Source organism: Neodiprion fabricii, chromosome 1 (genome assembly GCF_021155785.1).
Source record: "Neodiprion fabricii isolate iyNeoFabr1 chromosome 1, iyNeoFabr1.1, whole genome shotgun sequence".
Lineage (NCBI taxonomy): Eukaryota > Metazoa > Arthropoda > Insecta > Hymenoptera > Diprionidae > Neodiprion > Neodiprion fabricii.
Window position 1 is genome coordinate 4,245,121 of NC_060239.1, and position 14,194 is coordinate 4,259,314.

The 14,194-nt window shown below is 43.7% G+C and overlaps 1 protein-coding gene across 2 annotated transcripts; it reads left to right on the plus strand.

Moving 5' to 3' along the window:
- Positions 1–170: 170 nt before the first annotated feature.
- LOC124179924 lies at positions 171–12,591 on the plus strand. Of its 2 annotated transcripts, none has more exons than XM_046564803.1 (3): positions 171–623; positions 7,013–7,104; positions 9,477–12,591. In XM_046564803.1, exons 2-3 carry the CDS (start codon positions 7,057–7,059, stop codon positions 11,130–11,132), a joined length of 1,704 nt encoding a protein of 567 aa, XP_046420759.1. In that variant the 5' UTR covers positions 171–623; positions 7,013–7,056; the 3' UTR covers positions 11,133–12,591. The 2 variants fall into 2 exon arrangements, with proteins under 2 accessions (XP_046420759.1, XP_046420764.1); XM_046564808.1 differs by lacking the exon at positions 171–623 and adding an exon at positions 635–852.
- Positions 12,592–14,194: the final 1,603 nt, after the last annotated feature.

Below are 14,194 nucleotides of genomic sequence, written 5' to 3' on the forward strand. Positions count from 1 at the left end.
CGCCTATTCTACGAGTTTCCGAGACCATTTCCTCGGGCCCCCAGCAGACCGGGGTTGTCGTTAGTCGAATGGTAGAAGAGTCGGCGGGATGCAGAGTGCACCGATAGGCATCGAGGAGAGACACCGACGGTGCCAGGTGAATAAGGAGATATCGGAGGTTCGCGCTTACGCTCCTCGCGGTTCAGCCCGAGGAACCTATATAACTGTACCAGCGTGTCTGGGTCAGGAGGCGGATCACGGAGTTGTAGTAGATATAGTCTGTATATCGGACAGGTGTATCCCATTCTTGGTTCGCGCGCCCTCGCGTCTCCGCGTCTTCGCGCTCGCGCCTCAACACCTGTTCCCGAACCTCTGATCCAGCAGTGTCCGAGGGTCTCTCATCTCCTCGAGGTCGGCGCGGGACGATATCGACGTACTCGACACCATTCGTCCGCGTTTCAACGTTTCAGTGTCTGTGTCACTTGTGCCCGGGTATCGATAGACCGTCTATGATCCAGGGTCGCGAACGTTATCACTGTGATTATTAAGTGCATCTTGTGTCACTCCACGTGCGTCTCGACCACCGACCACCCTGATCCGTTCGTCCCGGGAGGATCGAGTACCACCAATCAAGACCAATCAAGGTATCCGTCTGCGCGTGTATTTCGAGGGATCGTTTTACGCCCCCTTCACCCCAGAATAAGTTACATCCTGTAGCCGGTCGGAAGCTTGATTTCGTTTCCGGGTGATCGCTCGTTCATGTTTCCTCGAGTGCCGAGTTTCCAAGTCCCAATAACACAATGTCGGTTTGACCATGCAGTTGAGCTTGGTGTCGATGATACCGTGAACGACTCTTGGGAGCAGAAGATGCAGGTACGAATTCGTCCTGAACCAGAGCGCGTAACGAGTATTAAATTGTACAAAGTGTCGAGTATGTCTCGAATGTCTGTACTTTTTCGGAAACTGGCGTTCGAGCACACGCGGCCGTAATAATTGGTACACGATAGGCGGTTGCGATTGCGGCCGGTTGGTTAGACACGGTCAATTAGTACCGTCTCGTTAGACTGTTCGATATTAATCTCGTCTTTTCTGGGCCTCTTGGGTTCTTTTTTTCTTTTTTGAGCACGTACCTTGAAGATGGGCACGAGCCTCGCGAAGCATGCCAAATCGCGTAAACGTGCGTCCGGGTTAACAAGTAACTCGTGGGTAACCGGCGTGACGAATTAATCAGGTCTTTAGTCAAAAGGCGTTACAGATGAAACTATGTAGGTACGTGGAAACGGCTCACCGCGTCATAATTCATCGCTCCTCCCTTGAAAAAGAAATAATAGCACACGTACGATGTAAAGTAACGATATACGCGTGCAGAGGAATAGAAATTGCCAATGCTCGCTCGACTACGTCGTGTGATTTGTTATATTACGGCGTGAATATGGCACAGAAAATTGATTATTGGAGCGCGGCGATGCTTACTTAACAATCTGGAGAAAAATTTCCTATCTCTTATGATTATCCACTTAGCTATCTGACTACCTGCGCGCATGCAGGCGCCTCTGAATTATACCATTACGCTGTATTCCCGTTTCTCTCGATCTCCAGCAAGGCTAGACTCATCCGGCCACTTTCGTTTCAGTGTAAAATAAGATGGGCCCCTTTTTTGCACGTTGATAATCCAGTCGAGTTTCTCTACAGAATTGTGTAACAAGGATTCCGAACACAGGAAATAAATGATTGACGTATAAATAAGGAACTCCTTGTTTCATACCGAATTTCTTTCGCTACCGCAGCCCGACTTTTGGTAATAATTTCTGGGATGCAGCTTCGAAGTAAATATCCCGTGATGTGAAATAAAAACCACACAATACTTCTATTTAAACATCTATGTACTCGCAACAATTTGATAACCGTGTGCGAAATTAATCGGTGTGAGAGAGAGTTTGAATTGTTAACAAATTTTATCATCATTTTCTCGACTTGATCAACGTTGATTGAAAATTACGCTAATCGACGTACAAGAGTTTCAAGATTAAATGACACTGAAATTAGCAAACCCGATGAGTTATGTAAAAATTGTTCGGGTGTGAATATAATTTGTATTTAAATTAGCCGACCGAATGAAATGGAAATTGGAAAAAATGTCTTTCGACATAACGCGTAAGCTCGCGTGCGTACACATGCCCCCATATTTACTCCATCGGTTAAACTGGTCACGAGTTTAAACGAGAAAGAAAAGTTCCGCGAACCTGGTTCCGAGTCTACGGTTATGTACCCTAAGGTTAATTAAAGGTTTTTTGGTGTCACCGGACACTGTTGACTGTAACACATACCTATATATAAAATATATTCCCGTTCGATCGGTACAACCGAATTGTGTAAATGTCCAATCCGTTATGTTTTACCGTCGCCAACAGTTGACCAAAATATCTTTAAAGGTGATAAATTATTGTGCGAGCCGCTCCTTTCTACCATGTATAGGTATCTATCGATACTGCACGCGTCGGGAATCTATTTAAATAATCTAATCGCGATGCATCGAAGTGACGATCCATTTCACCAACAGTGTCATCCGAATCTCAATCGTCGAGTCGGGCGATTTTTCACCAAATTTTCTAAACATTCATAGAGGTTGTCATTTTTGATCGCTGGTTCAATCGTAAATGACAGTACGATTGAAGCGGGAATTTCGTATCAAGTTGACTCGATGCTCGGGGTATGAAAGTTGATTTTCATCCGATGCGCAGTCGTCGAACTTTTATCACGTGCGTATTACACGAAAGTGGAACACGACCGATCGGCACGCAGTGTATAACCCGCGAATAATATTTGATGATTATATCAAACCGAAGAGAGAGGAAGAAAAATGGAGACAGAGAGGATGAAGAGGCAATAGCGAAAGACGCGGTACAGAGAGAGAGAGAGGGAGAGAGAGGAGAAGGAAGAAGGCCCGGGGCGAAAAAGACATTTTGCAGATGGCACGGTTAAGTTTGCGAAGATCGCCGGGTTGTAATTCCTTCGAAATTTTATCGCAAGTAGTGTAAATTTCATTGCAACACTTCGGAGAGATGCGGAGAAGACTCGGAAGCTCGTTTCCACAAGCGCATCGGTGCTTTTCACGACAAGGGAAAAGAGACCTTGCAGCTTTCATTCGGTCAAAGCGACCGGTTGCCGAGGCCGCTGAGGTTGTCGGTTGCGTATTACTTCATCAATGAAACCGTTATGCGTATATTTGACGATCGGTTCTCGGTCACAGATCTCTTGGTCCTACTTTACTTGAAATCCTCCGGCACTGCCATAAAGCGCGATGGCCTTTCTCGTCATGTCCGAGCAGCCTCCGTTTTCAACATCTGTAACGTACCGAAGAAACCGGCAGCTGGACACACTAATTTATTTCCATTCGAAATTAGACACGTCGAATGTAGGCTGGTCGTTTTATCATTTCCTATCGTCGTTAATCAATCTCGGGAATTACAGGGTTTGTTGCTCGGCTTGCAAAATACTTTGGGGGACCAAAATTAACCAACGTTAACCGTAAAAATAGACTCGATTTGCGGACGAACAAAGTCAATTTAGTGATTTAATTAATTAATCTGCGAGTCGAATGGTGTGGAAGTATTTCGCAGAGTACGTTTGAATAATGGAACTCTTCGGAAGAGTTTCGATAAAACAATTCTCTTCGAATATCCAGACAAATTTTTCCACAGAAGTAAGACTTTTCATCGGACTGCGGAATCTCGTCACGGTTATGAATAATTCAAAAGAAATCGTCCCCGACTGGAGAGATATGGGATGGCAATAAACGAGCAGTTATACCGCAGCGGTTGTTGATTTATTACTGCATCATAAGACCGGATCGTGACATGTTTACCACATCTTAGGATCATCTTATACCCGGTGAGCTACCGCCTGCAGGCCCCGGGGGTAGTTCGAGATTATTATTTATCGACGTGGAACCGGCATGAACGCCGGAGGATGTCCGCCGCGTAGTTGTGTGTATGTATACTTGGCGTCATTACGGGAAGTAAATGATGAAATTCGCACATACAAGAAGCAACCGCGCAAAGTAGGCGAGGAGTTGGAAGGTAGCCGAATTGCCAATTGGTCGAAGGAATGCTCGACGCTCCAAGGCGGACATGTATTATATCCGCGAATGCCAACCGCGCAACTTACTTCGCCTACTTTCCTACTTATACACTTAGAGAGAATACAGGCTGCAGCCTATCCTACGATCATTTCTCACAAGAGGATGCAGGCATACGTCAGCGTGTTTAGTCGCCGATCACGACCGTTTAGGCCGTACAACAGCGTCTTAACGAGCCGATGCATGGCTTACGAATTTCAAATCAATCGACGTTCGTCCAACGATCATTAATTGTCACTTCAATTACATCCTCTCGGGGAGTAGTAGACGGTGAACGTGTTCCCACAGCCGGGGCTGCAACACCTGGGCAATGGTTTCTGGGTCACGAATTCGTAGTAATTAACGACGATCGTCGAAGGGCCTGATGGGCAGTAACAGCTCCACGTTATTGTCCAGACGCGGAATCGACCCGATCACTTGGCGTTTTCCATAGGACCAAAAACCGAGAGAGAAAGCGCCTCGCAAAAGGTTGAACACTCGAAAAATGACGCGAGTATCCAATTGTCAACCAGTCCACTCCGCTCCTCTGACCTATCGAATGATTAATTTCGTCGATAGGTCCCTTCGGCGAGATCCGGATAAGATCTGAGCTCCGAAACGTACCCGTATCCCAACAGCTCCTCTCACGACTCGTTTATACGACTCACGACTCGCGACGCGCACGATACGGCCAGTGGACCAGTGGGTCACCAGCGTCATCTCGACTGCCAGCCGCCTTCCTCGTGTTTAGAAGGTATTGTAAATACGGAGTGGCCTTTGGGCCACGTGGATGCCCCAACCGCGCGGCGAGGTCATTGAACAGAGATAAACGGCAGGATTCTTTTCCGGATTAACGAACGCCTGGAATTGCACAAATTATAGCCGATTCATTGGTGGCGGCGGCGTATAAAGGATCGGGAAAGAATTTTCATTCATAAAATTATACCGCCGTACGATCCGGAGAGTGAGGAAATTGTTCACCGTTAGACTTCGGTAAGCCGTGTTAATGCGACAGGTATTGTTGGCTCGTAAGATCGAAAGATCATGGGTATAGTCGTAGAAACATGTGTGACAGACAGTGGGTACAGATATTATAACGATGCTCTGAATTCATTTCTTTTTCTAAAGTCCTTCTCTTTCTTTCTTTCTCTGTATCGGTTTTTTTTTTTTCTTCTTCTTATTCTTCTTAGACTTTTTTTCATCTTCTTACTCCGATACAAAGTCGAAGCTCGGGGCTCGGGGCCAGATTTTAACGTTAATAAAAATAATCAGGGCCGAATCTCGTAACGGCACTTTTCATCTCCGATTGATAATGAGTAGAAGATAAAAGGTGGGACGGACGGCGCCGAACGGGCTGGGGGACCAGTTGGGCCCAGAGTCCAGAGGAGCCGCCTAAGTAACTCAAGCAAATATACACACACCCGGCTCCTCGACTTGTTGACGTAACAAGGTGTGCGACTGACATGTAGGTATAGTTATTTGTGGGGCAAATGCTTGCATATTCAGGGGAACATTGTACTCCTTTTTTATTATTCGAACGTTCCCATATGCTAATTACGGGCTGCCTCTTCGTGCCTGAATAGCAATGCGATATATATGCCGCACACTCTTGTTTTAAACTTGTCAAGAATTCCCCAACGGCGGCATGGGTCATCTGCACATTTGGAATACCGATACCTGCCCGTCATTATTGGCGGATTGGAAGTTGCATTACGATTTCTTTACGCGTCGCTTCATGAATTTCAACGAACCTCACGTTCGTTAAAGAATTTTCCCGTATAAAAAGTCAATTCCGTCATCGCTCCGGCCCATTTTTCATGCCAGCATACATCGATTAAATGATATCCTTATCTTGCGGTAGGCGTAAACTTTTTTTCTTTTGCCTTCTTCCTTTTCGTTCGTCATTCGGAACCTCGACTAAAACGCGAGAGGAATCTCGAGCCGAATTAAAGAAGGAGTGGCCGGATATATATATATACATACATATGTATAGTTTAAGATTGTGCAGCAGAGAGAGAGAGAGAGAGAGAGCACGCGGTGATGATTGGTTGAGTCGTTAACCCAAATTCACAAATCAACTTGAAAATAATTATATTTCCGAAACGACAAGTGAGAGCTAACGGTCTTCCCCGCTAGAGGTATATCATACCACAAGTCGTCCCGACACGGGGATCATGAATAAACTTGAGATTTATATCCCATCGAGGATTGGAAGGAAGCATGCCTCAAAAGGAGGAGGGAGAAGCAAATTAGAAATAAAAATAATGAGGAAATGAAAATGAACAAAAAAAGAAAAAGGAACGCGTCGAAAATAGTGTGAGAAACCATTAGTGCGTCGGAAGATCGTGCCGCGTGTGGGCCAAATTGAAGCTTTTAGAAGGTTAATGGAACAACTTGAGAGTCTTAAAGACATGACGAGAGAAAGGAAAAATTATTGAAAAGAGACAAAAAAAACAGAAGAAAAAAATTTTAAAAAAACTTCACGAATACGCGTTAAAATATTCTGCCTCAGATGCAATTGCAAAGCGTACGTCTTTCACGGAATCCGCTAATTACAGTTTAGGATACATCGACGATATTGTTATAATGAAGACCCTGCTGTGGGTTTCGCACTCTTGGTTGCGCGCATCGATGATGATGATTCCATTTAAAGGAATCTGTACGGTAAATAACTAATTAAATCTCAATTTGTAGATAAAAACTAAGTCTGCACCTACGGGTATACCCATCTGCAATGATTAGCTTGCAGACTTACCTACCTATATACGTATGGAAGAAAAATGGTCGGCGCGGCGGTAATTAAAAGCCCATCTTTCAAGATCCCCTGCGAGTAAAAACGAATCCATATTTAATTAATCCACGTCTCCCTAAGCGCAATTCCTAAAAATTTAACAACTTAAAACATTTGTTTTCCAGAGTCCGTATCCGAGCTCCTACGGTGCAACCAAAAACGTCAGACGATGCGGTTACACATACACTTGGTCCTAGCCTGTCTTCTCTTCAAGGGAGTGAGTATTTTGATTCTTTACTTTAACGCTCTTTGCGAAGCGATCGTGGACTGAACCCCCCTTCATGATATTCCATAAGTGTAATCAATGGAAAATATTTGCATAACGTAAGAAATAAAAAAATAAAAAATAATGTCGTTGACCCCATAGAGCGGAATGCACACTGATCAGTCCATTAGTCGTAATCTGGATTTGTTGGGGGTTCAGTTACCTAGCTACGGTTGTGTTCCTCCTCTGGTTCTCGGTTCGTAGAAATTTAGCTACTCGGGGAAGCTTGAATCCAATTGAAGGTAACCGATCACTAACTGTCGTCCGTGTCACAGTCTCCAGACGAGACGTCGCGTCGTTTGCTGTTACGTGCAGCTCTCATGGATCCAGTTTGTGTATGTGAATTGGTTTTGTAGAACACGCGTTCAAAAGCGAGGGAACAAACTGATCGCCAGAATCTGAAATTCTTCTCAGTTGGATTTTGGATTGTAGTAAATTCATCGGGTACATTTTGGTCCCGAATTGGAAATAGACGAGTATACATGACGCGTTGTCGATGCATCTCGATTAGGATCAGAAGCTGTTGAGCATTTATTTTCGCCTACTTTCCAGTAACCCTTTTGTAACTTCGATTACGCTTCGCTGCTGCGGTCATTAATCACTCCGGACGTCGCGTTGGTGTACCGTGAGACGAGAGACGACCAGGGATTCTTCTATTGAATTTCTGTTCAATGTTACGAGGTTGTTGAATGGACAAAAAGGAAATGAAAACAAACGGACAAACCCGTCGCTGCATTGTAAGCTGCAGGTGTGACGAACGCTTCTGAAGAAGCGCCAGACGTATAAGATTATGGTTGAGGTATAACGCTCTCAGCTCAGCTGTGTTCGCGTCTTTATACCTTTCCCACCGACACTATCCATTCCACGTATGTATACAGAACTGTTTTCCATTCACCGCCGTTTCTCTCTCAATCGTTGTATATCGTGCAGCTCGAAGAGCTCTTCTTCAATGGAAGTTAAAAGTGTACGCGTGTGGGGCATTACATCTGCAGGTTCGATCCGAAATAGGCACCTTTGAACATTCTCATGCCTCCAGCTTTGCTCAACACTGCGATGGGTTTGGTAAAATAAGAAGAAAAAACGACGCAGTAATGAAAAAAACCCATTTCTACCGCTCAACGCTGCTTCTCGCGGTGTTATTAGCCATGATTGATGTCTCACTAGGATGCCCCGATGCCACGTATTTCTGTACATAATAATCGAGACCGGCTGCGTGCGAAGCACGTGTAAGAAAGTAAGAACGGATCGATAGATCGGCTGCATAGTCCTCAATTTCGTTCGATACACCCCGATCATCCACGGCGATCGCTGTGAACTGACATGATTTATTGCGGACCTGCATCACCGTCGACCAATTCGGCTTTTAACGCCTCTGCCACTAGAGTATAAATTCCGGCGATTAGAGACATAGGCGTGAAGAATATACCGAATAGTATAAAAATAAGGAAAATTTTGTAAACGGGATGAACGAAGGGTTACAGTATACTGGACCGGATGATGGGGAGTACGCGAGCGATTTATAACAGCTTTATGTAACCCAGATATCGCGCGTTATGTACTTATATCCATGGGAGGCCACGTAGCGTTGCCGTTATCCAGTTGTCTGACCCAGTGCTAAGGGCTTCGAGTTTCCTCCTTGGAGTCAGGCCACGCCGGTCGGTCGGTCGGTCGGTCGGTCGGTGGTACCTCCTTATTCAACAGCGTCTGCTCGAGGCGCATCGCGGGTAGGAAGAAAAAGAGAAAGAATAAAAGAAAGAAAGAAGGATCGCTGTGTGTGGGCAAGCCGCGGTTCACCTTCACGTTTGTTATTAAATTAGAGCCGGTTTTGGTGAGCGGGTACGCGGCCTGATGTGCCGGTACCAGACGGAGCGGGTCCTTTGATTCCCGTGTGCCCGTTCCCCGGGCCAGCTTCGCGAGCATAAATCGCACGGTCTTTAATTGGGTTAGAGGAACGCGTGAGCACCGAGAGCTGATCCGCGAGCTCACGGGACGAGAGACGAAGTGAGCGATGCTGCTGGCCGATTGACCTGCGCCGAGGATGGCACGGTGGTCGTTCATTCGTTCATTCGGTCGGTCGGTCGGTCGGTTGATCCGTTATGCCTGAGGGTCATGTGCGACGTGTCGGATGCTCCTGTTTTGTACATACCCATCCCTACCTCGTCGAGAAGATCCAGCTCCTCTGTCACGCCGTTGGACTATCGGTGTTAACCTCAGGCGTCTCCTCGAGACTCGATTCCTCCCCGTTTCCTTCCCTCCTTGTAGCTCCGGCCTTTATCCGCCGGGTAGTGAACTCCGTGTGTAAACGTGTGTCCTTCGTTTTTCAGCTGGCCGGCTCCGACGACGTCGAGGTGATACAGGCCGTGCCCGGAGAGGACAATCGGAACGACAAATCGGCGATGGATCGGCAGGACACCGAGCTTGGCAGCTCGGACCAGCTGGCTCTCGAGACGACCGGTGAAAATGCCGCCGGAGGTGGTCATTACAACACCGGTCAGGTACGGAATCATCCGGGTCGCGTCAGTCTTGGCCTATCCAATCCCCGGCCTCATCACAACGTCGCTTATCACGGACCTCCACCCCCCTTGCCGTCCAAGGGTCAAACGGAGGCTCAGGACAAGGTTTACACGTCCCATTCTGGTTCGGGCGGCGATTCCTGGCCGGTAGCAACGCCGGACATGCCCAAGATCATATCGCTCGACGTAAAGTGCGAGAAGAACCTGATGAAGGTATACCTCGGGTTCGACCAGCCCTTCTACGGCATAGTCTTCAGCAAGGGTCACTACAGTAACGTGAACTGCGTTCACCTTCCGGCCGGCCTCGGAAGGACATCGGCCAACTTCGAGATCAGCATCCACGCCTGCGGGACGGCCGGTAACACGGAGAACGGACTATACGGCTACGGCGCCGAGTCAGGCTCGGGAACATACTTCGAGAACATAATAGTCGTGCAGTACGATCCGCAGGTTCAGGAGGTATGGGACCAGGCCAGGAAGCTCCGGTGCACGTGGCACGACCAGTACGAGAAGTCGGTCACGTTCAGGCCCTTTCCGGTCGACATGCTCGACGTCGTGCGGACCGACTTCGCCGGGGACAACGTCGGTTGCTGGATGCAGATCCAGGTGGGCAAGGGACCCTGGGCCTCCGAGGTATCCGGACTGGTGAAGATCGGTCAGACGATGACTATGGTCCTTGCCATAAAGGACGACGACTCCAAGTTCGACATGCTGGTCCGGAACTGCATGGCTCACGACGGAAAGCGCGCCCCGATCCAGCTGGTGGATCAGAAGGGGTGCATAACCAGGCCCAAGCTGATGTCCCGTTTCACAAAGATCAAAAACTTCGGGGCTAGCGCCTCCGTTCTCTCCTACGCTCACTTCCAGGCGTTCAAGTTCCCCGACTCGATGGAGGTCCACTTCCAGTGCACCATTCAGATCTGCAGGTACCAGTGCCCCGACCAATGCTCCGAGTCGAATCTCCTCGACTCGCAGTCGACGTACATCGAGAACCACCAGGTGATCCATCCCGAGTCCGGTTACGGACCACCGCCTCTTCATCCGCTTCCTCTCGAGGCTTACCTCCAGGCAACGGCCGGACGACCGAGGGATGAGCGCAGGAGAAAGTCTCGCGAGGTCGCGGTTAGTCCCGAGAAAGAGGTCGGCGTCAACAGGATCATCCGGGTTGTTTCCACCGGCGATTTAACCTTCGCTATCGACGAGTCGAGCAACGATTCCGTGGTCGGACCGACGATGGTGTTTCCGGCAAAGGAACACGCCGCCAATTCGAGTCTCATATGCATGACGACACCCGGATTCGCCATCACGCTCATCGTTCTCCTCGCAATTCTACTCGTATCCTTTGCCCTCACGGCCTACGTTTGCCTCCGTTTAAGACCGTTCGGTAAACTACCGAACAAAGGAATCGTTGGACCGTTCGGCAGTAACGCGCATAAAAAAACCTCCAAGACTTGCTTCTACTCTTAGGACATTATAGACCACTGCTCTGTTTTCTCCCGAAACAGGAGATAAAATAAAGATTCGTATCTTCAGACGACGCCTTTTCCCCCGCCACAAATGACGAGCGATTAACGAAACAATTTCTCTTACAATTAGATTTTGTAATAGTAGCATTAATTAAGATTGGATTATACCGATACTAATCTTGTTATTTTATTCTATCCGGTTTAAAAATAGTTAAGATGGTTAAATCAGTCGACTCGCTCGACATTTATACCCGATTGGGGAAAGATGTCTCAATTTTTATATACATAGATTTTCACGTATTAAAATATATATACCTAATTTACGGCTAATTCGAGGCTCACCGCCTATATAAGTATAGACGTTGTTTAAGGATTATTAATTTTTCATTATAGTTTTTCAGTTATTCATACAAGTGTTTGAAATTCAGTGTTTGAGTCGACGAGTATGTCCACAAAACCGATTTTTTTCTGGTTAAAACCGAGATCTTATAAATCTACGGTATCAACGTATTATTTTTCAGTCTGTACGTTACTGAATTTGACCATTTGAAAAGGACTTTGCCAAGTTTTTCCATTCATCTTTCGAATTATTCTCCGTTTTCTTGCAAATCTTCCAAGTTGCGACGGATATATATATAGTGTCGATACACGTTAGCTCAAATATCATCTTGTCACCTTGGTTCTTGGACTATGATGTTTAGTCATTACATTTAATATTTATTTAATTATTTATTTATTTATATCTATATATATATACATATATATAGAGGTAAAAGTTAAATAATATGTAGGATGCGACCGGGTAAATGGTTATAGGATAATGTTACGTATCGTTCGGAGGTTCTGTTGCATACAGTTTTCAATAAATATTCACGATGCAAAATTTGATCAACAAGTATGAAAGAGAAAGTTGAAAACTGCGGAGTAAAAGAGAAGCAAAAATAATTCACAGTGAGAAATATCATATTCATTATACAATTGCTAACTTAATGTCGTCGATTTTTTTTTTTTTTTTAACGGCGTCGTGATTAACTATTTCGTATGCTGTAGAACCTCAACGAAAATTTATACTCCAACAAAGTACGCTTAGTACCTTACATTTAGGTAATTAACTATTCATCTATTTCCGTTCATTTACGTTAAACTCAAGTATAATCATTATCTTGTCTTTCTATCGCGTATAACGCGATTATTATACTATTCAATTAAAAAGTAATTCACATTCTCAGCCGCATGTGTTGCTTTGAGATACTTCAATCGGATGTCCAATTGAAACGAAATCATGACTTTTCGTCGATAAACTCTATTAAAATCACAACAGTTCCGAAAATTTATTTGAATCAAATATAATTATTAGTATAGGAAAATATTTTTAGGGTAATAATTTTTACCGTGAAGTTATCGACCGAATTCCATTCGATGTTGCTGATACACATTAAAATAATTAAAGTAGCATGAAATGTCACGAAAAATACTTCATCCCGCAACTGAAATCTCAATCTTCATGCTCACAGGAGAAATAATCTTTTTGTGTTCTGTTATCATTCTTCTATATATGGACTATCGTCGATAGTTATATTATTAAAACTGAATTAAGAAAAAAAAAAAATTATCAGCAACAATTTATCTTTCTGTTGTATTTAAAGTGAAAATCTTTCCCGGACTAAACTGTACTTAAATGTTCAGTCTAGTAAAATATGAACATATATATACATAAAAAATATTATATGTATGTATATATATAGTAATAGTAACTGGCAAGTAATTTATCCTGCTTAAAAATACCTGTACAACTGGCATTTAAAATTAATATGTATTTTTATATTCATATATACATATTTTCTTCTGTTTGTATTATTTATAGAAGTATGTATTACATACCGATAGATAATATTTATACCTGTGCTCATTGTAATTACAGATATCACCGGTAAAATAACAATTTATATTCTACTGTAAGTCATTTTTCTTCCCCAACGATATCGTTAGTTAAACAAAAATAAAGAATTTGAGAAAAGGAACATGGCTGCAACTACATATCCGAATTATTTGAGCAAAACTCTTACCAGCACATCGGCGTAAGGGTTGGTTTTTTTTTTGATTTTATTCTTCCACGGAATCAAGAGTAAAGTTTGTGAAATGGATTATGAGTTAGTAGGTGTTATTAATTTTTATCATATATATTTACGCAGTTTAATTGATGAGTAGTCTTTTTTATATATGCACACAATTATTATGTATAAATTTATACTGTACACGAAATTCCTTATGAATAGATTATTTTATACTTATTTTTAAAGTACTTTCCATCGGTTTGAAATGGAACAGGACATTTTATGTCACTTTTCAGGCATTCATTCTTTACATAAAGTAAAAAGAATGACAAAAAATCGTACAATTCATACTCCTGTTGCATGTTGGATAATCGTGCGATTAGATGTTCAAATATCTATGTATAGTATATAACGGGATAGGGCGTTGCAACCTGCGATCGGTTTAACTTTATTTCTTTAAATTAGTCAAATCCCACTTTTGAAATTTTATACAGTGTATAAAGTATAGGCATATAAAAGTATAAGGATTTTAGAAAATTTCATGAGCAAAATACCCCGTCCCGAATTCGTGAGTATATATATATATATATGTATATATGTGGAAGTATCGTTAGATATTTGCCTTACTATTGCCTGTTTTTTTTTTTTTTTTTTTTTTTTTGCGGGATTGAAAAACGACTTTCCGATCGACTCTGAGAAAATGCAAAGATTGAAGAGAAAGAGAAAAGATAAACAAAATAAAAAAATCAAGAAAAAATAAGAGAAAAAAAAAGAAAATCAAGAAAAATTAAAATGTAGAATCATAATAAAAAAAAAAAAAAATGTATTGTAACTCGTGATTTAGCAATGGTTGAGGATAAGCTGCTGTTTTCTTTTTTTTATTTTCACGTACGAATACGCCTAGCAAAACTCCATCATCGTGTACAAAAATTTCATCGAATTAATGTATGTCTGATATAATAACAATACATTTAGAAAGGTATATATGCTAATAATTCGTTGGAGCGAT